Here is a 27560-nt window from a genome sequence, read left to right as displayed (position 1 = left end):
GTCTACAGTCTTTTCTTTTGGTGTGTCAGTGGATAAACATGAGCAAAGTAAGCACTAGAGATCAGTAGCCCAGAGTGACTGATCTCAGTGCATGCCTTGGATTTTAAGAGGAGCTGATGCTTGTGATCTTCAAGGATGTTTTTCTCTTTCAGTAATTGGGAGCATTACAGACAGTTAATAAACCCAGACGTCAAATACTTCTGTTTGCCCAGAAATGCATGTTGATTCAAAATGTGTTATTCTATTAATGTCTTAAGTGAATTAGAGTAATATTTAAAATGTGTTCATGAGCTTTTAAACATTTATTCTATTATTTTTGACTTTGTTCAGAATTTCTGAGCAAAAAAAAAAAAAAAAGATGAGCATTATCTAGCAAGTATTTATAAAACTCACTGAAAGAGAAAAACATCCTTGAAGATCACAAGCATCAGCTCCTCTTAAAATCCAAGGCATGCACTGAGATCAGTCACTCTGGGCTACTGATCTCTAGTGCTTACTTTGCTCATGTTTATCCACTGATTATCAGCTTTATCCTAACAGGACTGCATCACTACACTGTTTTGGTTAAAGACCATAATCAGAAAATGAATACATTTCTTTCTCCTAGATTTTCATAACCAGCAGCAGCAGTCAAGGATGATTAAAGAGACCAACACAGAGCCAAGAATGATTAAACACCCCCCCCCCAGCCACAAGTATTGCAGGTGCCTGAAGATGGCTATGATGCTAGTTTTAATGGAGAGAATGTCCACCAGCAGGCTTTAATTAAGCTAAGGGCACCATGTCAATGATAAAATATTTAATGAAATTGTGAAGCCTATTTGAGAAAACACTGTTGTTATAACCAGAGGTATCTTTCAAAAGGTATTATTATCCACCTGGTTTAATAAGTACATAAAATGTATGTACCAGCTTTTGTTGGTTTCACTGACATGTTACACAACATCAGAAAAGATAACTTGCTGTGGAGGGGTCTCTAGCAACCATGCTGATGCTTAAAGCTGGCTATGTAAGTAGTGAAATAATTTTTTGAGCAGGGATATGGGATCCGGTTGCTTAGACATAATAATGCCTTGTTAAGTTTAATTATGGTGGCTATTAAAAAAGCAATTACTAGAAAATGGAAATCAAAGTTTAAACCAACTGTACCTGAATATTCTAACAGCGATTAAAGAACTGGAAGGGAGATCTTTTGAAAAGGGTAAGAACAAACTGCATAGAAAAAAATGGAAATTGTGGGAACAATACATGCAGAATAATGTTTTGGAGGAGAAGTGAGGTTTAACGCAAGGCAGATATTGATCAATTTATGTAATGTTTGATGATGATGGCTTTATATGATATATAATGTTTGTAACTGTGAACATGCTAACAAGGTTTGTTTTATTTTATATAAATGCATGTTTGCTTATGTGTAAGTGATAATTCAATAAAGGTAATAAAAAACTCTACCAAAAAATTAAAAAAATATACATGTCATGTATGAACTGTTACATTTGGGTTTGTTATGCTTGCTAATCTATTTGTACTGTTCCATAGGTGCTGTCTACATCCTCTAAGATATGTCATATACTTCTTGCTCAGTACTTTAACCTTCTTACAGTATAGACATCTACAGTGGAGAAGCTGAAAGAATCATATCTGATACATGCAGGCAGTATTTCAAGACTGCCCTAAGCTGAAGCATTCATTAATATACTGCACACTGTTCTGCTGCCTTGGACTGAAGAACTACTGCTGACTGTACATTCCTTAGTCATCTTTCAAGGTACCATTGCTATTTATTCACATCTACTGTTATGGTATGTTTGTTTACACCACTGTACTACATTCATCGTTATGATTACTACTGCAGCAGCCTTAGGTATATGGGTAGGCTATCATAGCTTAGACTGACTGAAAGGAAGAATGATTAGGGTCCAGGAGCCTTTGGAGAATGGTCCTAGCAATGCCCGTCCTAGACATGGAGAAGGAATCTAGTTTATCGTGCTCTGTAAGGATATATACAGAGGATGATGTTGCTTCTTCCAAAATACTTCTAGACTACAAGCCTTTCCAAAAAGCCACAGATGAAGCCTACATCCTCATAGAATAATTCTTGAGCCTACCTGGAATTGTTTTGTTGTGGTGGATATAACAAAAATTAATATCATGAGACAACCATTTGGAGCTAGTCAGCTTTGACACAGGTTGTCCTCTTCCACTCACATTCACAAGAAAGAAACTACTGATCAGAGGCCCTAAAAGATTTTGTTTAGACAAGATAGCACCTAGGCTGTCTGTGGATATCCAAAGTATGGTGTATCCTTTCTTCTTCATTTTTAGGATCTGGAAAGAGGACGGGGAGATGGTATAGCTTTGCTCAGTGTAAACTCAGATATCACGTTATGCAAAAAAGAAGGATTAGTTCTCAAGGAAACCCTGTCTTTGTGTAAAATGAGAAAACAATGACCCACCATAACAGCTTGCAGCTCAAAGACTCTTTTCACAAAAATCAATGCAATTAGTAACACCATTTTTCATGACAAGAATCTCAAGTCAGCCTAATGAGCTGGTTCAAATGAAGCATAATTTAGTTTTTCTAATACAAAATTAAGATCCCGTGGAGGACCCATCTGTTTTCTAAGATGCTTGGTATGCAACACCCTTTTCAAAAACATTTTACATGAGATTGCATTGAAAGAGGTGGATCCATGGGCAGACATGCTGAAATGGTTGACAAATGAACCCTAATGGAGGAGTATGACAGGCCAGAGGATATTAACTCACACAAATAATGTAGAACCATAGAACCACAGAAACATTAGCCCTGAAGGACAACAACTAGAAATGTTTTTCCATTTACTAATGTATGATTTTCTAGTACCAGGTTTTCTTGTTTCCTTTAATACCTGCTACATGTTCTCAGAAAAAAGGCGCCTAAAGGGTCCTAGGATTCTATCATCCAGGCAGTTAACTGCAGTTGTTTCAGAGCAAGATGTATGAAACATCCCTTGTCTTGTGTAAATCCAGACTGTTAGGAAGTTTTATAATATTTCCCCGGCCATTTTCGAAAGAAGAGAGAAAGTACAGTTTTGTACCTACCATAAATGTAGATGTCCGATAGATATGCAACTGCAGTCATAACATATGGGTTGTCCTGCCTCAGGCAGCCCTCGTTTGGCCAGATTCCAAAGTCTGGGTCCGGTGTTGGCTGGTGTTGCCTCTTCTCCGACGTCAGAACGGCTGGAGTATAAAGGCATCGGCCGACGCCATCTTCTTCAGTGTTTCTTGCCCCAGATGCCAGGTGCCCTCCTAGGAAGGTTAAATTTGGTGAATGGATAAAGAATTCCAGACATGCACAACAGTAATAAACAGATACACCATAGACATACCCCCAGCTAATAGGAATAGGGGTAGTGGACCCATAAAGAAGGTTGCAGAGGGGTAGGAGGGTGGGAGAATCCGACTGCAGTTGCATATCTATCGGACATCTACATTTATGGTAGGTACAAAACTGTACTATGTCCTTCAAGAATGCAACTGCAGTCATAACATATGGGTTGAATACCATAGCCAAGCTGGGGGTGGTTGGAACTAAGAAAGTGATGGTGTAGCTAAAATGCCCTGCAGGACTGCCGAAGCAAAGCCTGCTCGGGATCTGGAGTATAAAGGCAGGTTGTAGTGCTTGGTAAATGTATGCACGATGCTCCATGTAGCAGCCTCTAGAATGTCCTTTGTAGCCACTCCTCTTAGGAAAGCTGTGGATGTGGCTATAGCTCTGGTGGAGTGTGGCCTAATATTGGCTGGCACACCTTTTCCATGAAAGGAATAGCAGAATCTGATGCAGTGTCCAATCCATTTGGAAATTGTTTGTTTGGAGATTGCTTTTCCTTGTACTCCAGCAGCATAGGCTACAAGCAGTTGGTCAGACTTTCTGGTGGCCTTAGTTCTGTCAAGTAGTAGCGTAGTTGCCTGTGTATGTCCAAAGTATGCAGCAGTGCTTCCCCCCTATTTTGAGGATTGGGAAGAAAGTAGGCAGGTGAATGGCTTGATTTAGAGACAACCTGGAAATTACTTTTGGCATGAATGAAGGATTGGTTCTTAGAGAGACTCTGTCCTGATGAAAAATGAGAAAAGGAGGTACTGCCATGAGTGCCTGTATCTCCGAGACTCTTCTTGCTGATGTGATTGCCAATAGGAAAACCATTTTCCATGAGAGAAATTGCATTTCTGAAGTTGCTGCTGGTTCAAAGGGAGGAAGAGTTAATTTTTCCAAGATGAAGTTGAGGTCCCATGCAGGTACTGGTGGTTTCCTGGGAGGTTTGATATTCTTTATCCCCCTTAGAAACTGTCTTAGCAAAGGATGTGAAAACCCAGGTGGATCACAATTGTATTTTGCTGAGATTGCTGAGGCATGAATCTTTATGGAAGAATATGAGAGACCAGTATGAAACATTTCTGCCAAGTATTCCAATATCTGAGGTATACTCAATACTGTTGTATCCTGACCCCTGTTAGCATTCCAGATGATGAATCTCTTCCACTTGGCTGAATAGGTTTTTCTGTTGGAAAGTCTGCGTGCTTCCAGTAAGATCTCTTGAACTTTTTTGGAAAGAGAGATATCGGAAGGAGTTATGGTAACCTCCAGGCTGTCAGATGCAATGTTTTCAGGTTTTGATGAACTGTCCTGTAATTGTGTTGTGTTAGAAGCAGAGGCCATAGGAGCAGAGGCCACGGTTTGGTCCGAGTTATGCTCAACAGCAATGGGTACCAGTGCTGCCTTGGCCAGTCTGGAGCTATCAAAATGCCTGTTGGTTGTTCTGCTTTGATCTTCAGTATCACCTTGGTCAGCAGTGGTAGAGGAGGGAATGCATAAAGTGTTAGGGACTTCCAGCTGAAGGAGAGAGCATCCGTTTTCCAGGCTAGAGGATGGTGGGTCCTTGTACAGAACTTTTCCAGGTGATGATTCATGTGAGAAGCAAAGAGATCTATGTCCGGTCTTCCCCATGTCCTTGTTATTTGTGAAAATGTGAGGATGCAGCATCCATTCGTGTGGATCCAAGAAATTTCTGCTCAGCTTGTCCGCCAGTACATTGTCCTTGCCTGGCACAAACTGGGATTGCAAATGTATCTTCAGACTTAGGGATTTTTCCCAGAGAATCATTGTTAGTCTGCAGAGGGGATAAGAATGAGTGCCTCGCTTGTTTATATACCACATAACAGTGGTGTTGTCTGTCCTTATTAGCAAATGTCCTTGTTGAAGTGATTTTTCAAGTCTCGATTGCATGTATCACTGCCAACATCTCTTTTGGTTTATGTGCAGATGCCTTTCCCTTGGTGTCCATTGACCTTGAATGCATCTGCCCTCCATGCGCCCCCATCCATGGTCTGAGGTGTCTGTTGTAATCATTTGACCTGCTTGAGGTTTGTTGAAAGACATGCCTTTGTTTAACTGACTTGCTTGAGCCCACCACAAAAATTCTCTTTGTAGACATGGAATGAGTGGGATTACGTCCTCTAGACTTTGGCTGTGTTGGGACCATAAGCTTTTTAAGTACCATTGCAGCTTTCTCATATGAAGTCTTGCCAAAGGTATCAGAAGAATGCAAGATGCCATGAACCCCAGGGCCTGCAGGATTTTCCTTGCAGTCAACTGGGAGAGCTTTGCTAGGCCTTTGAAGTACTCTGGTAACTGCTGTTGTTTTTCCTCTGTGAGATAAGCCATCTGTGTTTCTGTGTCCAGTTTGGCTCCTAGGAAAATAATCTGTTGGGATGGCAGAAGTCTTGATTTCTGAATGTTGACTGTGTATCCCAAGGCCTGTAGTAATTGAATGACATAGTCCAAGTTTGCTATCAAGGTTTGCTTGTTGTCTGCTTGTATGAGGCAGTCGTCCAGGTAGGGGTATATTTGAATCCCCTGGAGTCTGCAGTGTGCCACTACTGATGCCAGGCATTTAGTGAACACTCTGGGCGCAGTAGATAAGCCAAACGGCAATGCTGAGAATTGATAATGCTCTGTCCCTGCAAGAAATCTGAGGTATCTTCTGCAGCTTTGTCTGATTGGGACATACAGGTATGCCTCCTTGAGGTCCAGAGTGACCAGCCAAGACCCCTTGCCCAGCATGGGAAGGAGTTGCTGCAACATCAGCATTTTGAACTTTGGCACAATGAGATAAGTATTTAGAGTAGACAAGTCCAGTATAGGTCTCCATTTGTTTTCTTTCTTGGAACAAGGAACAGTCTTGAATAAAATCCCTGGCCTTGTTCCTGTGGAGGGACCTTTTCTATTGCTTTTATATTTAACAGCTTTGAAACTTGAATGAGTGCCTCTGCCCTTTGATGAAGTGGCAGGTTTGGCATGCCTTGTCTTATTGGTAAAGTATGGAAGTGGAATCTGTAACCTTTGTCTATTGAATCCAGAATCCAGTTGTCCTTGGTTAAGATATGCCAGTTTTTTGAGAATAAGGATAATTTTCTGCCCAAAGGTGCTTCTCTTTGAGCCTTTGTAGATGGTATGAAAGTCAAGTCATTGTGGTTGTCCTTGTGGTGCAGCTGGACTGCCTCGCCACTTCTTTGATTTGGTGGTTGCCATTGGCCCCTGTAGGAGCCTCCTCGGTATTGCCCTCTACCTCGGGCACGCCTGCTTTTTCCCCTTTGAAACTTGTCAGTGTCTGGAAAGGACCAATTCTTTGAAGGCCAATTCCTGCTGAATCTGGGTGGCTGAACCTGGAGGAAATCTTTGACTGTCTGTACTGATTTAGCTTTTTCCTCAATGGACTTCAGCACATCTTGTGCATTAGCACCAAAAAGCTTCTGTTTTTCCAGAGGTGCATCAAGTAACTTTACTTTAACATGGTCTGGCAGTGGCTGTTCTTTTAACCAAGCATGTCTCGTATAACAGCCCCAGTCATAGCTGCCCTACATGAAGCCTCCAATGCATCATAACCACACTGAAGAAAATGATTGCTAACCTGCTGAGTGTTATGTACTAGATCCTGCAATGCCTTTCTATCAATAGGCTCAGGAGAGGCTTTTTCTGTAAATCATCCAGTAAAAATCCTGGTACTGAAACATATGAAAAAGGCAGTTAAGTGACCTCATGGCCAGGGTGGTAGAGGTACAAACTTTTTTACCCCATCTCTCCAGGGACCTAGCTTCCCTATCCGCTGGCAGTGGATTCTTGGCTGTGGAAGTAGCCACTCCCTTGGGGCCCTGTGAAATAGTTTCTAGATCCACAGAATGGGCCTTAAAGAGATGTTTGTGGGTGTCAGGGACCCTATAATATCTGTCTGGCTTGACAGGAGCAGGAGGGAGAGAATCAGGGTTAGCACTGGAGTCGGAGAAAACATCATCCAGGACATCCATAACTGGAGGGATAGCTAAAGGTCTGTGCTGGGGTAGCTTGAGGAAGGTACGTAGCCTTTTCCTGGAATCAGAGAATCATTTAAAATGCTCCGTCATAGAGTGTAGGACTTCACCGAACGAAAAATCCTCTGGAGGAGAGGCAGAGGGAATTGATTCCTCAGCATCAGAGTCCTCATAGGCCTGGAAGGATTCTTCTTGGGTATCTGAATGCTCAGAATCCCCAGAGGCTTCATCTGAAGAGAGGTTGTCGGCCTGCTCAGTTCTGGGCCTTTTCTCTGCAGGCGGCTGAGAACCTCTGTCTGGATGAGGCTGAGACCCCCTAATAAGAGAAATAAAATCTGCAGCAAGAGACATGATCTGTTTATCAGAAGAAGGGGCCTGGGCAGTAGGTTTAGGATGGGTCTTGGCCTGGCTGGCGGCCTTAGCACGTGCAAAGGCCTTGATGGACATGGATACAGGAGGCCTAGCTGCCCCACGTGCAGGAGTAACCTTGTCCACAGGAATGGTGTCGGGTAGATCCAGAACTTCGATTTCTGGAAGGAAGTCAACAACCGGCACCGGTGTAGACTCCGAGACCGAAGGACGAGTTAACGCTGTGTCGTCGGCCTGGAGCGGTTGAATTACCACTTCCGAAGGGACCGAAGCACTCACAGAGGGTTTAGGAGGAGTATCGGTGGAGGACGCGGGCCGAGGATGTCGGTCCCGGTCCTTTCGTTTTTTGGAAGATTGAGTAGTCGGTTGTTCCGACGGCATGATATAAGCGAAAGATTCGCCAAAAAAGTCTTCGGAAAATTCTGCCCGGCGCCTGAGAGTGCGCTTATTAAAGCAAGCACAGGCAGCACAGGCCGAGACGTCGTGGTCTGGGCCCAGGCAAGGTAGGCAATAAGAATGGAAGTCCTTATGAGGTATTTGTTTACCACAAGACAAACAATTATTAACTTTCTCAATTTGTTCTGACATCAGCTGAGGCAAGAAAAAATGTTCCCCAATGGGGTACTTAGCTTTTAGATGACTTTGGTACTGAAAACACAGGAGCTGACTGACCGGTACTTGCGAACTGCTTCTGCTTCGGGCACCGCGCGGCAAGAAAGACTGAAGAAGATGGCGTCGGCCGATGCCTTTATACTCCAGCCATTCTGACGTCGGAGAGGAGGTGACACCAACCGACGCCGGACCCAAACTTTGGAATCCGGCCGACCGAGGGCTGCCTGAGGCAGGACAACCCATATGTTATGACTGCAGTTGCATTCTTGAAGGACATCCACTGTTGTCTGGGCCAGAATATACTCACCACAGTAATCTTTGGAGAGTCCTTTTAAATATTCAGAATGACCCTGGATATTATTGGAAAGGGTGCAAAAGCATACAGGACTATTCTGGTCCAAGGAAAAGAAAATGCATGCCTTCTAGGCCTTCTTGCTTGGAGTCCTGGAGCAGAATTTTGCCACCTGATTGTGGTAACTAGAGGTGAAAAGACCTGTTTGAAGTGTTCTTTACAACTGGATCAATTCCTAGAAGACCCCTGATTCAATTTCCACTTGTGACGGTCTGTCATAGTATTGCACAGCACATCTGCATCAAAATTATGCTCTAACAGTAAGAAACATGCCTGCAGACTGAGATTGTGCTGAAAAGCTATATCCTGGGCTACCATGGCCAGTATGTATAGAAGGTAAGATCTGGGTTCCCTTCTGTTTGATTATGTACTACATCACTGTTGTGTCATTAAACACTTTCAGTTTCCTGGCGACCATACCGGAGCGGCCTTAGGTCAACTGGTGCGCTAGGTAAAAGAGCTCCATGGTGCCCCCATCACACCACCCAGTGCCCCCATCCTGGTCTACCTACATTAAATAAATACTGGAAAAGTGCCCCTGCTAGAGCAGCGCCCTAGGCGACTGCCTAGCTGGCCTATGCCTAAGGCCGGCATAGATGATTGAGAGAGTTTAGAACATTTATAAGTGCCAATATCTGTTTTATGTTTGTGTTTTGGTCTGTTTTTTCTTTTGCAAAGACCCTGCACTTTTATCCCCATAGACTGTTCCCCAAGCAAAGTCTGAGGTGTCTCTTGTTACAGACTGTGCTGGGGTGGGAAGGATAAATGGGAGATATGAACTCTGATAAATTTGTCTTTTCCACCAGAAAATTTCCATTTTAGCAAACCACAAAACTAGAATCTGGAATGTCAGGAGGTGCAGCTGTTGGGACCACATAAATTTTAGGTATCACTGGATTATTTCATTGCTAGAGAAATCAAGAGAATCATAGAAGCCATCAGACCCACAATCCTGAGAAATGTCCTGGCTGAGACAGACGTCTGAGTGGTACAACTAAAGAATAAATATTGATACAGATCTATTTTTCATGCAGAAGGACAGCTCTTTGAAAAGAGATATCTAGGATGCACTCCAGGAAAATAATATTGTGAGGAAGAGTCAACCAAGACTTTTGTATGCTCTCCTGAAACCCCAGTCTGTGTAGAATATCCTTTACCTTTGATAAAAGACTGCAAAGATAAGCAAGTTGTCTAAATGAAGAAAAAAATCTGCCCTTCACAATCATTTTGTGATTCAAAAACTTGAACCTCTTCAGAAAATTAAGAATCTCTTTTTTTTACTGCCAGACAGGGCTAAATTGTAAAGGTCAACAGCCTGAATTAAACCCTGAGCTAAGTCAAGCAAAACACTCATGTCCAAAGTTTTTGCTTCTTTATAACAGGAAATGCTAAAGAAGCAGACTCACTTTTCCCTAAAGATAGGCATAGCAGTCTGGCTTGATGAGTGATTCTCTCTAGCCCACCAGGGGCACTCCAACAGTGGCAGAAGACATGTCTAACCCTGGTCCATGGTGACTGTAGGGACTACACCAGAGGGAGCTAAAGAAAAATATGAATGATCTGAGGAACCACTAATGGCCGCAGCAGTCATCCAGGTGTGGCCGAGGCACTGTAGCAGCCTGATATGGTGGCAAAGAATGCTTAGTAATTTTCTTCTTTTTGTAGCTGAAAGAAGGACGAACCAAGGAACCAGTAAGTTATTCTATGGTTAAGTGAAAAAGGTGTTTGATTCCTGGGGAAGCATTGGAGTAGTAGTCAGTAAAAGAGGTAAGTAATAAAAAAGTTACTTTTTCCACTGAAAAATACAGTAAAAAGCACTTTAAACACTTACATCAGCCCCCAAATTAAAATAATACAACTATTTACTCCAGAAACAGTAGTTTCAAAGTATTTTTTCCACAAAGTATTTTTTTTATTTATTTTATTTTACATTTGTTGACCGGGATAGTCCGACTGGATGCATGTCCATTTTCAGCGGAGGCCCGGGGAGAAAAGCTCCAAGGGTAAGCAGATACAGCATTACATAATACCAGCATTACATATTACAAACAGATTATTTACAGAGATTACATAAGTAAGCAAGTTAAACAAGTTCCACAGGTTAAAGTTAGTCCTGAGCACAAGTCAGGATTAAATTAAATTACACAGTAAACTGGTTAACAGATTTTTACACATTCGTGTTAGCCAGGCTTGATACATTGACATAGCCAGTTAAGTGACAAATGTTGTTCGAGTCTAGTTTTAAATTGACCTAAGGTGGAAAGTAAGGTAATATCAGCTGGAAGTGAGTTCCAGGATCTACTTACAGAGTTTGCAAAGAGAGAATCACCGGCTGTGTTATTAATTTTGCTAGTCTGAATTAGTAGTTTGTTAGAGGATTGAAGCGGTCTAGGATTGTTATAGGGGGTGATAATATTTTTAAGTGCAGGAGTATTGTCCGGATTATACAGGATTTTATAGGCCATAATCAGTTGGTTATACTGGATTAGGCTAGGTAGTTCAAGCCAACCGAGCTGATTTAGATTGATGCAATGATGTGTCCTAAAAGGCAGCCCAGTGGCAAACCTGGCAATGTGGTTGTAGCAAATTGAGAGTTTGTTAAGGACAGTCTTGTTCAAATTCGAGAGTAGAGGGGATGCATACAGAAGAGTTGAAAGAAGGTGAGAGCGAGCTATGGCAATTTTAGCTGGAGGGGTTAGGAAGGCTTTTATTCTGTAAAGTGACCCTAGTTTTTTATTGATGGTTTTGATAGTAAAAAGTAATGCTCCTGTTTAAAAGTTAGTAAGTCATGTGAATCAATAAAAATACTGTTTTCTAGCTTAAACTTTATATTTTCACAGAAAAAGTTCAGTTTCTTGTAATAAAAAAGTATATGTGGAAGATTTTTTTCTCCAAAGGGAACATATCTACCCAGCAATGGAAAGTGCTAGCTTGCTGTCAATCTTAAAAGAGTTCACAAGAGGGGTACTTCTTCAGTGTAAGAAAATCTTTGGAGGTCTTGTCATCCAAACCACTCTTTTTAGTCATCTCAGCTCGAGCTAATGATTTTTGCATACGGAAGATTCCCTTGAAGTTTTGGAAGCTGGCCAGCTGTTATATACTGTGCAGGAAACAACCCTTAACAGCTGAGGCTATGCAGTAGTGACAGTAATGATGAATGTGGTATGTTTCTTGTTTGTAACACTTTTTTCTCAACATTTTCCAACCTTGGTAAAACTGTAGGTTAATATTTATCTCTCTCTCTCTCTCTCTCTATATATATATATATATATATATATATATATATAGACAGATATGTATATGTATGTATGTGTGTATATATATATATATATATATATATATATATATATATATCTCTATATATATTTATATATATATAAATATATATATATATATATATATATATATATATATATATATATATATATATATATATATATATATATATATATACACATATATATATATACACACACACACACACACACACACACACACACACACACACACACACACACACACACACACACACACACACACACACAGGGACTGAGAGTCTGAGTACAAAGCCCCCCACACCCTACTGGCAGATGCAGGGGGTACCCCCTGCAAACATGATTGATTTTACTGTATGCCACTGTTTTGTGCAGTGATCTTTAGGTATATAACTTTCTGTTAAAGTTTACATGCTACAGTTGACGTTTTCACTCTCAACTTAGGGAGATATGATGTTTCATAGTAAACTTTTAATGAAGTTCATTTTGCTTTTATGCATTGTAGGAGCTTTTGAGATAATGACAACCATACTTTCATACCTAGACCATATGGCACTGTCTTTTTGGCTCATATATATTGACTGATATAATGACTAGGGCAAACACACGCATAAAGTTAGAAGGCTTGCACAGTGTGGAGAGAAATTCTAACTCAACTTTAATTGGTTCGTGTTACCATAAAGCAATAGTTAATAGCTGCCTATCTTTGCTTTTTATTTATCAGCTCTGTACACATATCTGCTTTTTGTAGTTGTGAATTATTAAGCATGCTAATGGTTAATAAATTACATTACCATGGTTGAGAACACCTTCTTCAAGTAGTACTTGCCACATGCCAACAGCCTGTATACGTGAATGAACACATGGACTCTGCTGAATCATCCAATCAACAAGTTCTGTTCCAACACAACACTGTCTGTAAAAAAGGAAGCAGAGTGGCTAAAACACACAATTTCAATGGCTGCCAAGTGCCAACAAAATCTAAATGAAACATGTGCAACAGATGCTAAAACTGTTCAAGTTATACAGTCTCTATACTGTTATATCTAGTGATATAATAAAATCATAGAACACCATGGCTATTAGTTATATATTCCAATGCATCCGTAGCTAATGATTAGTTTTGCATGTATGAAACATTCTAATATTTTTAAGATGGATCATGTGTCATTTATATCAGTACCAATTATAACTGCTTGAAAAAAATGCCGCTAGCGCATGCAGGTTTATCTTCCATATTAAACTGTTGCCCATACATACAGTTGTTATTGCTTCAGAGTCAGTTCTGTTGACTCTTCTTTGTTACATGTACTTGTGCTTATTCACCTTCAACTATTTAGTATCATATGCAACATTTCTTTTATTCATCTATAAATACAACTTACTTGATGTAATAGGTACTGGCCTTTGGTTTCAAAATGGTATTGTATCCTCATGGCAGCACCACAAGAAATAATATTAAAGACCCTGTTAGCCACTTACACTTTCCTTATTTATATAGTTAGCAGATAAATGTTCAAAGATCCTACAGCAATGCAGTAGATATCTAAATTAAGTATCAATAATGCAAGAGTTCACCAAAGAATGTTCAGTAATTAAAGGTTTGACAAAATGTTATATGACATGACAGAGTTTCCAATTCTTCTGCAAATTTACTATGGTGTTATCATAAAGGACATTCATGGAGTTTGTAGAACATTTCTTCATATGAACTATTACTTGTAGCTGGAGCTATTTAGAAGCAAATAAATAAATAATGTGCATATATATTTGGAGTTTACTCTCTCAAATGCTCATCTTGTTGGTAGAGTACTGCTATCAATTTGTATCAAACTGTCCCTTTGTTAACCTCAGAATATGTCAAACTTCATCTTGTCAAATGTTTTTCTAGTATGTGAGCTGTACTTGTGTGAAGATTTGGTGGGGTTTTGCAGTTCAGGGTTTTAGTAAAGGCCATGTAAGGGGATACAGTGAGTGATGTATGTGTGTGCGCGTGTGTGTGCGCGCGTGTATGTGTGTGTGTGTGTGTGTGTGTGTGTGTGTGTGTGTGTGTGTTTGCATGTGTGAATGTTTTTGAGAGTGTGGATAAGTGTTTCTTGGTTACAGTTAGTGTAAGAGCTGTATAAAGTGATATTTTTAGCATTTTGTAAGTGCGATTGTGCATGCGCAATGTGTGTGTGTGTGTGTGTGTGTGTGTGTGTGTGTGTGTGTGTGTGTGTGTGTGTCTGTCCTGTGTAGTCATACTTTAACAGAAAGGGTTTTTGATAAGGTATTCTGTGGGGTTGGATTTAGGAAAAAGGGTAGGATTAGGGTTAGGATTAGCATACATACAAAAAGGTGGTACAGTGGTTAAATTGGTAAGATATGCATATATGTGTAACTATATCCAGATATATACACACACACACAAACACACACACACACATACACATATATATATATATATATATATATATATATATATATATATATATATATATATCTTGTATGAATGAATTTGAATAATCAAAAGAGAACATTCATTTTACTCTTTATTTTGTGGTCAGAGATGTCAGTAAAATGACAATGGATTTGTTCCACCTGAATGACAGTATCTATAAAGTGCAGATATATTTCTACTACCCATTGCTGGAGGTTCACCTGCCCAGTATCTTTGTTGATGGGAATGCAGTGACCTCTACATAACCTTTATTTCAGTTTTGCAGCTGAAAAACATGTGGATGGAAAATCTTAAATATAAAGGTAAAGACAATTTCTCAAAACTTACTTAAATAGTAGTATTTATCCTCAACACTTCTTTCAGTAAATGCTGATCACTGAGCAAATTTGAAGAAAAAGGTACTTGCTGAAGAAAGAAGGCCAACAAGCCAAAAGCATTGTAGTGAAAGACAGCATCATCCGACTCTCATGCAGGTGACTTTTCTCTCTGCCTCCAGTATTTAATGTAACCAGCTGTAATGTCAATGTGTGCTGAGAGAAAATGATAAGCTTCAACCTGCCAGCACCAGCAGAGGTTTCAAACCGTGTCTCTTGCAGATGATTTTAACCAAGACACTAAATGAACAGTGATCTCCTGACCATATCTCCCAACCTCTTGCTGCAATAAATCTGGACAAAGCCTGACAAAATGGAGGGGGGGGGCAATGGCCAAAAATAGGGACACATTTTAAATATTGGTCTTATAAACTTAGAAAGCTGCTAGAATAACAGGATTTGTGTTACCATACATTTTCTGAAGGATATGAAGTCTGAAACTGAAATGATTGCCATTATTTATTGACTTTAATCCTTAAATCATCCCAGTGATTTGTCAAAAAACAAAGTTTTTATGAGGAACAGACCAAAAACATGAGGCAAAAATCTGGGTATTCTGTGAAAATCTGTACAGCTGAGAGGTATGACTCACTGAATGAATCCCATATTCCAACATAGCCTAAACATAAAGCCATAGCATTGACCCTAAAAAACATCTCTACATGTAACTTAAAAGCTAATGATTTCTTTGACATATTCATTACACAAATTATGGTAAACATTCACTTGTCAACATTACATGCATCTGGACAATGTACATAGCTGCTTCCTGGTAAGCACTAAATATTGCTTTTCTGAACCCCTCCTTAATATCCTTAACCTCAGTCTCTCCACCAGTTTTGTACCTGACACCTGGTAAACTGCTGCTGAGGTTCCACTACACAAGGTGGTGCCATCACAGATCCAGGTAACTACAGACATATAGGTCTCACCAGTATCATTTCTAAGATCATGGAATGTATCATAGCAGATCTTACCAATGATGATATTGGGAACCTTCATTCCAAACCAATTTGGTGTTGTTAAAGGTAGTGCCCAACTGTTGTCTAGAGGGACACAGGAGAATAAAGTGTCCAGACTGAAATTAATTATCGACAATTGTATTTTAATATTAAAATCCACAGATAGTCAACATATAGTTAACATCCAATAAGTTCTGCAGTCTTAAACACAGTAGGGACAGACATGCAGTACATTATTAATTAGTGAACTTCTTTTGTTCTGTACATGCGCCTTTGTGTCTGGTTCTTTGTTAAAGATAAGTCTTATGTACCCAGTCTAATCAATTGGTATGATTAGTTCACTGAAGCCATAGACATGGGCCATGCTATCCACGTCTTATATGGCCCTAGCTATGGCCTTTGATATAATTTTCCTTACAAGTATTATCAACAGCTTTACAGAGCATAGCATTAATTCTTAGGTCATCCAATAGATATTCAACAGGCTCACTGACAGGGTTTATGAAGTAAGAGTTAGGGTACCTCTTCTGCATACAAATTTCACACTTTATACCATAATAAAGACACCCTCCTTAAAATCAACTCAGTCATCAGGAATTTGTGTACTTTTAACAAGAACTATTTATTTTTTACTATCATGTCTCAGTCATAGACAGGCATCCCTTCTACCTAGCCCAGTTAATTTCCAAGGGCATATCTCCTAGGAGTAAGGAAGTCAAAATACCTCTTTATACCTCCCTCATCTGACCCATCATTGAATATAATGCCTCCTTTGGCATGTAGTTCTGTAAAAGTCTTGTCCAACTTGAAAGACTTCAAAGATTTCTGACCAAGAAAATTAGTGGTTTAAACACTGCTAGCTATGCTGATGCATTAAAAGAACTCTCACTCTATTCAATCTTATATAGGCTACTTGTTAGAGACTTGTGTATGACCTTCTGAACCATGAAGGACCCAACCCTCCTTGAACTTCTATACCTATGCAAAACAAATACTACCATGACTACCCACAACAAAGACTTTAACTTTTACTGACAAATAAAAATAACATGCTAGCGAGATAAGTTCCTAACCCAACAAATCCCCATTTTCGTTTAATAAGTTTCCTCTACACATGAAGTAATGCAACATATTGACTGCATTCAAAACTACTCTGGATGACTGTGTGGAAAATCATACTTTCACTCCTGAAGTATGCAGCATTACAGTCCTTGAATGGGGATCCTAACTCATGCAACTATTCATTGGGTTAGCTTGCCAGGCTTTTTTGTGGTCTTCCCAGCTACTGGTCTAGTATATACATATGAAACAACTCTCTATCCAAGGAAAAATTCAAAATTTCAACTCTGGCATATTCTGACAATTTCTGAGAATGTAACCAAGCAAATCTCCTCATACTAATTCCAGTGGCATCAGCCATGGAAATGGCAGCAGCAGAATTATAATCCCATTTCAATCTGTGGGTAGCCACTTTGGACAAAGCAGCAATTAAGTTAGACAAATAAGTTTTTTTCCTTAGAACAGGAAACAGATGCCATAATATTCTACATGTCCTCAAAAAAGGCAAGTATAAACTTCAATGAGCTTGTCAGTTGAGAATTCTAAAAGTAAGTCTTGCAGAGGAATACACTTTTTCCCAACTCTATCAAATCTTTCCCATTTTTATCAGAAGGAGAGGGACTGGTTTTAACCAAATGTTTAGCAGCAAATGGGTTCACTAGAACAATAGCCTCTGGGTCTGATCTGAGATGAGTGTATAAAAACTTATAAGACTGAATCACTTTATACAATCTATTTCCTTTTTTGTGGGCAGAAGGCTGAATGTCAGGCAGTTTTCAGGATGTGACAAAAACATCCTCCAATACTGAAAGAACATAAGGAATTAGGTGTAGGTTATGAAAAATCCAGTTGAATTAAATGATAATAGTTCTTCAAGGACAGTAGAATATAAGTATGTTCCCAATGAAACAATTGGTTCATTTTGGAAATAGTTTCAAAGAGAAAGAATCCTTCAAAGTGACTGACAGAAGCCACACTCTCTTCCAAATCTGAACCAGAAACCTGATAAGACAAAATAGAATTTGTCTCTTTACAATCATTTTGTGGTTTAAAAAATCTTGAGCCTGTTAGGAAAATGAAGAATATATTTTTCTTTTAGCAAAAACAGCTAAACTGGAAGGTCAAGAGCCTGAACTAAACCCCGAGCTAAGCCCAAAAAATCACTTCTTAGTGACCTAAAAGATCCTAGGATATCATGACATACTGAAAGCCTTATCTCTATGCTCTATTTTCTTCAGGCTCATAGCAGAGAAGACAACACAAATAAAGATAATGTGTGTGTGTGTGTGTGTGTGTGTGTGTGTGTGTGTGTGTGTGTGTGTGTGTGTGTGTGTGTGTGTGTGTGTGCGTGCGCGTGTGCACGTGCTCGCGTGTTTTTATATATATATATATATATATATATATATATATACACACATATATATTTATACATACACACATCACACACATTTATAAATATAGATACATAGAAAGATAGATATAAATTGCTCCGTTCTTTCCAATACTACAATCACCGAGTTTAACAATGAAATAGTTATTGCTGTTTTTCTAGTTGTCTCTGAAACACCCACTGACTAAAGTCATTTGACAGCTACCTTCATAGCTAGCTAGTAAAATAGGCAGACTCAAATCTGTCAGGTGCACAGCCTCCACCAGAGGTGCATATAGGCCCTATATGTTTTACATTATTTGTCAATAACATACAGCACTACTGCAACCAGTTCAGGCTGATTCATTTGCTCAGCAGACTTTTAGAGAAGCACTTTCAACTGCAATTAACTGGACCCCTACTTACTGCAAGCGATACAAAGTGCAAGTTATTTCCTTGTTCAAGATGTAGACACAGATGAATTACATTTAAAATCACAGCTTTCAATGAAATTGTCACAGAAAATGTAAAACCAACCAAATACATGGATGTTCTTTGTGGTGATAATCTAAATTTTGAAGAATATACTCTGACTTTAATCACTTCAAACAGGACAAAATCCTAACCTCACTAATAAAGATTAGCTACTGTTTGAATGACTTGCATCTCAAACTTATCAAGGCACTGTTTTTGCCAAAATATCTATATGGTGTCCTATTACATACAAACCTGTCAGCTGCATCATTTTAATACAGGCTGCCTGTCACAGACCTGCAGCATTTATCACCAATCTACTACCCACAGAGCCACATTGCATATGACTTGAGAAACATCGAAAAGACAAGAACTTAACATCAAGTTTAAATGTTCTCATCTGAGTTTTGATCATAAACTGCTTAACACTACTAAGGCTCACTCACTGTCCAGCAAACCTATGTGGTATGAAACACACAGATTAAAAAATTCACTGGGGATAGTAATGCATTTGATCAAGGCATGTTTCCATTTGTTTGCCAGTCATATGGAATTCGGACAATATAAGACAAGAAGGCAAACAGCGTATTTGTATCCAGCATAAACCCATGGTTCCGAAAGCAGAGAGCTTGCATATTACTTCATGATAGTATTTCATGCCTATTTGGCATCCAATAATATGAATCCAGTATAAGTGAATACTATGTTCTTAAAAGTGCCATTTCATTGCTGTTTTTTAATGTGTTGTCAGTCTTCAAGTGTGGTGTGTCATGCTGATCTTTTGAATTTCAAATAATTGAAAACAGTAGTGGCAGACTTTACAACCTAATGCCAATCTTAATTCTTTTCATTACAAAATTATTTCTGTATAAACCTCTGTATACCTTTTTTTTTTGCGGAGAGTGACAGGCCGCAGTGGTGCAGCGGTTAGCATTGTCACCTCACAGTAAGAGGTTCTCCAGCTTGATTCTCGGCTGGAGCACCTTCTCTGTGGAGTCTGCATGTCCTCCCCGTGGTTCGGTGATGTTTAAAGACATGACAGTAGGTGCATGTGTGAATGGGTGTGCCTTCGTTGAAGGTTGGGTGTCAGGTTGGTACCCTGGCACCGTAAAAATCTACTGCCAATCATAAGCGGACTGGCATTCCACTGTGGCAACCCCTAAATAGGAAAAGCCGAAAGAATCAAACAAGTACTGCTTTAGCTGCATTATGAATGCAAGAATTAATACCCAACAGTGCTCTGAATTAATCCAAAATGGTATCCCATTTATGAATGTAAGAATTAATACCCAACAGTGGTCTGAATTAATCCAAAATGGTGTCCCCTTTATGAATTTAAGAATTAATACACAACAGTGGTCTAAAATAATCCAAAATGGTATCCCTTTCTCTGACCCAAAGGACTTAACTAATATACTGGCAGAAACATTTTATGCAAGGGTCATCTCAGAGACAGCCTTCAAACCTCCACAAATTCCTGAATCCTTAACACCACCTAAGATCTTAAGGGAGCATGTCTTAACTGTGTTGTCGCAAAATCCAAAAATATCAGTTCAGTGAAACAAGAAACCCTACCTGGCTGTATAATAAACAGGGCCAAACATGGCCTTGCAAACTTAAGTTTAGCTATTGTGTATGTTCCTGAAGTATGAATGATAGCAGCTGTAATGCCCCTCTATAAGGGAGGAACCACCACTTTGTTTATCGGAAACAGTACAGAAATCAGTCAGACTAGCTTAATCTGCAAGGCTATGAAGCACATTATATCTGACTTCATTAAGTGCAACATGAAAATATTTTATACATCTTGACCCATAGCAGTTTGGTTTTGTAAATAAAAGATCATGTCTGCTCATAAATAGTGATTTTTTCAAGACAGTCATGCAAGCAATACATTTGAGTACTGATAAACAAAAATAGATCAAAATGTTGTCTCATGCATGGTAAAATGGACAGGGAACTGGCTAAAAGATAGAACCCACATAGTCAAAATAGCAGGCATTACCTTAGAAAGCAAAAAAAGTAACAAATGTGCACCTCATGGATCAATGTTGGGCTACTCCATATTGGGATATACATCTCTGATCTCCAAACTTCTAACCCTGACCTATGGCTAATGAAATTTGCTGGTGATTGCTAGCTGGGCATGACAGTCAAATCACCCCTTGATATGTCGACTTTGTAAGAAGAACTAAACTGCACAATCTAATGGTGCACTGAAAAGGGCTAAAACCAAATATAAAAAATGTAGGATTTTTGATTTTGGCAAAAAAATCCACACTTAACCTATAACTGAGCCAGCACCCCATACCAAACTGATACAACAATATGATGTCTTGACACCTTGTTTGACAGCTCACTCTCTTTTGACCACTCTGTATCATTAGTAATCAGATAACCCTTCTATTCAACCAAACACCCTAATATTGGGCGATTTTAACTAACCCACCATTAACTGGGAAAACTACTCATGTACCAACTCCTTCGCTCAGCGCTTTCTGGAATTCATAAATTCCAATGCCCTGGATCAACTTATCCACACCCCACCAGGGGCAACAATATCCTAGACCTAGTCATTACCAACATGAGTGACCAGTGTTCCACACCTGAAGTCAACTCCTCATTGGTCAGATCCGACCATAAGCTAATCACCCTAGATATCCACATCCCACCCCCCATTAAGGAAACCACGGTAAAAAATTTCTCCAAAGTCAACTTCATGCTTCTTAAGACAGAAGTGGTGAACTTCATAACACCCATGCAGATGGACAATACAGTTATAACTGCTGAATCCTACACAAATGCACTCTATAGGCACTTACACAAGTGCATGGATCGTGCTATCCCAAACAGAACCAAGACGCTATCCTCCAAAAAAAGGAAGCCAATTTGGTGGTCCCCTGCCATAAACAAACTCTACAACAGAAGGAAGAAATTGTTGCAAAAGAGAGTAAAATCTCATGAGTGGAGGAGCTCCCTGGTCAGTCTCAGCAAGAAGCTGAGATCCCTTATAAGATCCTCCAAAGCTAGCTATGAAAACAAGACTGCCACTGATTCTAAGGACAACCACAAAGCATTCTATAGCTATGTCAAGAATCTCAATGGCAACAACCAGATCTGCTCTGAGTTGCAGCACAATGGCACAAAAATTACAGAACCAACCGATATTGCCAAAATCCTGGCAAATAGGTTCAGTGCTAACTTTATCTCCCTCTCACCCCCTAAAGGGCCCATATCTATACAGGAAGAATGCAGAGTCCCTGTAATCACAACTTTACAGGTAAAAGCAGCACTCTCTAAATAGAAAAACACAGCATCCATGGGACTGGGCAACATCCCAGGCTGTGTTTTACACAAACTTCAGAACAAACTGGCTCCCCACCTAAGCACCATGTTCAATCATAGCCTCACATCAGGCTTTGTGCCCACTGAATGGCACACAGCAACAGTTATCCCAATCAACAAAGGGGGAGCCACCACTGATCCTGGGAACTATCGCCCTATTAGCCTGACGAGCCTGGTCTGCAAGGCCATGGAACACATCATCATCATGGAATTCATAAGCAAAGACATTGGTAGCCTCCAAACTGTGGACCCTACCCAGTTCAGGTTTGTGAAATGCATATCATGCCTCCTTAACCTGGTTGACTTCTTTGAGGCAGTCACCAGAGCCGTAGATGAGGGTAAGGTGGTTCACACAGCCTATCTTGACCTCACCAAAGCTTTCGACACCATCCCCCATTCTGGAATTATAGCTAAACTCACTAAACTAGGTATAAATCCCTATGTCACAAGATGGGTTGCCAACTGGCTCACTGACAGAACCCACACTGTAAAAGTTGCAGACTCCAAATCTGACTTCAAACCAGTGACAAGTGGAGTACCACAGGGTTCAGTCCTGGGACTTCTCCTGTTTGGTATCTACTTCTCTGAAGTACAGGGTAACACAGAAGGCCCCTGGCTAATGAAGTTCACAGATGACTGCAAACTAGGAGCTATAGTCAAGACCCCAAATTATGTGGGAATCCTACAGAAGGGCCTCAATGAGACAGATGCCTGGTGTCAGAGCCATGGCCTCAAGCTCAATGCCAAAAAGTGCATTGTTATCCTCTTTGGTAAAAACTCTGTACCCATGAACTACCACACAGGCGGCAGTCTTCTTAACACCAAATGTGTGATAAGAGACCTTGGAACCCAGGTGGACAGTAGTCTCTCCTTTGATAATCACATTGTCACAGTAGTCAGGAAATCCTTCTACATGGCACACCTCATCACAAAGGGGTTCTCATCCAGGAAAAAAGAGGTCATTGTTCCCTTCTATTCGACACTCATTAGACCCATTATAGAGTACAACGTCCCTTTTGCAATGTACCACACAAGACATCTGCAGCAGCTGGAAAGGCCACAGAAGTACCTCACAAAGAGGATTACTGGCCTCAAACTGATGCCCTACACTGATCGTCTCAAAAAACTCCAGCTTTACTTTGTAGCATATCACCTACTCCGAGGTGATCTCTGCCTAACATATAAAGCTATGTCAAACCCAAAGCTGTTGGACATGCTACACTTAAAGAAATCCCAATCCCTCTGAGCTACACGCTCTAGGGACCTAAACCTTGTCACCACAATAAACAGGACTTGCTGGAGGGATAGATTCCTGTCACAGAGACTTCCCATTCTCTGGAACAAGCTACCCATCTATGTCAAGCAAGGTTCCTCATTAACACTCTTCAGGAAAAATCTTGATGAATGCATGGGAAATAGGAAATAAACCCCGGGGATCACTTCCGTGGCTCTGCTCGACAGGGGCACAGGAAATTAACTTTCTTGGGTTAGCGTAAGCCAGGGAACTTTGTTGGCTAGGCTTACTTAGGCCCTTGGGCCGATAGCCTAGTACCTACCTATGAACCTACCTATGAACCTACCTATGAACCTATTTAGTAGAACTGCTAACTAAATAATTCTCATGAAAGATGTTATCATCTCTCTGTCCTCAGCATTAATTAGACCAGATTTGGAGAACACTGTGTCTACTTTGGTATCTACCTGCCCGGTCACATAAGCCAGATAAAAAGGTCCCAGTGACTCCTAACTAAAGGGATTTCTGCATAAAGACCCTAGGATACCATGACAGTCTTAAAGCCATATCTCTATGCCCTGTCTTCTATAGGTTCTTATGAAATCTGTGTCTTGTATTCACCTCTTTAAGGGCCCAACCCTCATGGACCTCTTGTATGTCCATAAGACCATTAGCTTTTCAAACACTAGATCTGAAAATATAAACTTCCACCAACATATAAACAAAACAAGATGGAGGAACATATTCATTATTCAATATTTACCTCTTCTCTGCATGTTTAACAGAGGGATGCTCTTTGCCCTGCAGGAAACAGGAGGCACACTATGATGGTGGGTGATGGCAAGGTATACATGGTCTCATCATTTAATTACCTTGTAATTTCTATGATATTATGACCATAAGTAAAGCGCTCAAGAGAAACAAAAAATCCAATGAGCAGCAATTAACTCTAAAGCAATGTGCTATAACAAAACTGGTAGTTCCAGCAGACTGCCAGTGTTTCATATACGTTACACAATAATTAAACAAAATATTGTACATTGCATTGTTCAATATCTCAGTATAGTGAACAGTATGTCAATATGTATAGGCAACCTAGAGCTAAGATTGCAGGCTAATATTATAGTCTTTAAAGCCAAGTTACAGACATAGTCCATAGATCAAAACAGAAAATACAGCATCTAGGCTTCAAAAAAACGACAATTCTGTTCTAATAGCATAATGTCCATGGCCATATGCAGTTGATTTTTTCTTCAGGAACTGCATCATAGTCTCCTGTGAGAGATCCTTGGGATTTCTATAGCATTGTCTGAAGTGTATATATATATATATATATATATATATATATATATATATATATATATCTATATATATATATATATATATATATATATATATATATATATATATATATATAGTTCCACTTGAAACCATTGAATGTTCAGAACATTGAAGTTCCGATCATCGAGACCAGAACATCAATGTTCAGAACATCGAAGGTTCATAATGAACCACAGAAAAACAAATAAACAGTCAAAAAATATTTTATGCAGGGGGGGCTTTGCCCCCCTGCACCCCCCATGTGGGGGTCTGTGCCCCCGACCCCCCCACTTTAATATTCCAACTCCAAGATCGCACTACAGTGGGGTAAGGGAAATCTCCCGTTTACCGCTATATGCGGTAGTGCTAAACGGGAGATTTCCTGTACCCTACCTGCAATGCCAACACTCAGATGGCACACACACACAAAATGCAGGGCACCTTGCTGCCCTACATATACACCCAAAACTTACCAGTTTTACTTACCTGACACTTCCACTTTCAACCTTCGATGTTCTGAACATCGATGTTCTGGTCTCGATGATTAGAACTTCGATGTTCTGAACATTCGATGGTTTCAAGTGGAACCATATATATATATATATATATATATATATATATATATATATATATATATATATATATATATATATATGGCATAACTGCCAGAGGTAAGAGACACAGTTTCACTACTGGCTCAGTAGTTACAGTGTGGCACAAAATTGTGAATCAAATACTAGATGAAGTGGTACATCTGATGTCTACCACTTGGATCAACAGATTAGTCAAAGTCAACCATAAAGCCAAGACATTACTACATGACCAGCATTTTGCAGTAGGCTCAGCTTTCCCTTCCAGACACCTCAGACCTACTGTCCTCTGCACAGACCTCACATCTCTACCATCTTGTGAAGTCTAATATCAAACAGTCCTTACAATTGGTAAACTTACTGAATGTCACCAAAAAGTTAAATAGCATATTTATGGTCCCTCATAAAACCCTCTAGAAAGTCTGTTTAATCTTGTTTCAGTTACTTCCACATCTTATTTTATCCAGAATACTATATATATATATATATATATATATATATATATATATATATATATATATATATATATATATATATATATATATATATAATACATTAACCCACCATTCCCAACTAATCTCTAGGAACTCCTGTTCTGCAAACGTCATAAGCAGTAATGGGGTCTTATTCTTTAATGGGGAGTTACCTACTGTATGCTGCAGATGTAAATATATCTGGTGATCTCTGCAGTGAAGATTAAAGTATTGTTGCTTGGAATTAAAGGAGCCATAAACTATTACCTTCAATAATATTTAAAAAGTTGTTCAGTTGTCATATTCTTTTCCTATTCCACAAGGGCAAGTCAAATTGATTACCTTCTTATCAACTTTGAATATCAAGTGGTTCCATATTGGATGGTCTACTCTGTTTACCCATCTTCCCAGTTGCTGTTTCAACCACCTGAATACCTTCTGTGTGCAAGCAAAAGTGTGCCAATGTGACAAGGGTCTGCCAGAGATTTTAGGTACCAGGATACCATCCATGGTGTGTGATCATCCAGGAGATTCGCTTGTAACCTTACCCATAAGGAAGGTATTTGCCTAGCATAACATTAACACTCAATATCTCATTAACGCTGAATCATATCTCAACACATCTAGAAGGCCCATTCTTCCTGGCCTTGATGATGGTATATATATATATATATATATATATATATATGTTTTCCTCCTGAGCTTGCACCTTTTCTCTTCCCAAACAGTAAAAAGTCAATTTTGTGATCTTTCAGAATCAGGGATTAAAACAAGGTGTGGGCATGGGGCACATTATATAAAAAGTTAGAAGTGACAAGATTATTTTTATAGTCACAATCATACCCAAGAAAGAAATATAGGGTTTCCTCCATACATATATTTAAACAAAAAGTTTGCTCCATATCAGTTTATGGTTCATCACTTGCATCTTCAGGACATACCTATGCAGGTAAATGGCCATGTACTTTGGATTAGTTACTTCACCAAAATGTAGACTGCCCCCTCACCTTTTAGGTAGTCTGTTGAAGCATTCATTGAGAAAAGCTTTTCTCCTCATTAACTTTTAGCCCTATCATCCTACAAATTCTAATAAGGTGGGATGCTTAATCATGTGTTCTATAATAGTGGTCTGAGACAAAACTAAACAGTCATCTGCAAATAACAATACATTTACATTGTGTGCAACTGATTCATTAGTGATCTCCTAAATGTTCAATAGCTGATAAAAACAAAAAGAGAAAAGGAACCGCCCTGGTGGGTTCTTATGAAGAGACAATATGGCAGAAAGATATCTGTCATTGTTAGGGCAGCTATCATAGGCATATTGTAGAGGGCATTGACATCAGTCAGAAACCCAAAATGAATGCCAAACCTCTTCAGAGCCTCCCAAAGGTAATCCCACTTGATGAAATCAAATGCTTTCTCAAAGCTATGAGAATTGCCAGTGAAGAGTCTAATAATGGATGAGTTGCTTGTGTAAGTGTCAACAGGGACTTTAGATGATGAAAATTACTTTCATAATCAGGGATGGGAGAAGTGACCAAAACATACTCAAAGAACCTTTGCATTGACCTTGAAATCAGATTTTGTGAGTAAAACGGGTTTGTAATTATTTACTTGTGCTGCTTTTTATTAGGCTTAGGTATGATATTTGCGTAAGGTAGCTTACATGAATCATTATTATCAATCTCTCCGTGAATACTCTTGAACAGACAAGTCAATTGCGAAGATAATGTGGGATGTTGGCATAATGGTTAAGCTGTTTACTTTCCATTCACAAGGTGCACGGTTTGCTTCTCATGTGGGATAATTGGCTAGGGTTAAAATGGCCACAACGGCAGTTAGCCTAGTACTAATCTATGAACCTATGAACCTATAAAGTGGAGGTATGGCTCTGTATATTAACCATCTGGTCCTAGGCATTTGCCTCTGGATGTCTCCCTAATGGATTTCAGAACTTCA

At 39.6% G+C, this 27560-nt stretch overlaps 1 protein-coding gene across 1 annotated transcript in view; it reads right to left on the bottom strand.

The window, feature by feature from the left end:
• Positions 1 to 27560, bottom strand: part of LOC122805263 (rap guanine nucleotide exchange factor 4-like) — a 1439269-nt gene that overhangs the window by 1357484 nt on the left and 54225 nt on the right. The window contains exon 4 of the mRNA XM_044075352.1: positions 12753 to 12874. Within this exon, the coding sequence (XP_043931287.1) occupies positions 12753 to 12874 (122 nt within the window). The remainder of the gene's footprint in view (positions 1 to 12752; positions 12875 to 27560) is intronic.

This window comes from Protopterus annectens, chromosome 6.part1 (assembly GCF_019279795.1).
Source record: "Protopterus annectens isolate FY-2018-M chromosome 6.part1, PAN1.0, whole genome shotgun sequence".
Classification (NCBI taxonomy): domain Eukaryota; kingdom Metazoa; phylum Chordata; order Ceratodontiformes; family Protopteridae; genus Protopterus; species Protopterus annectens.
Note: the sequence above shows the minus strand (reverse complement) of the source record. Positions and strands in the feature narration are given on the sequence as shown.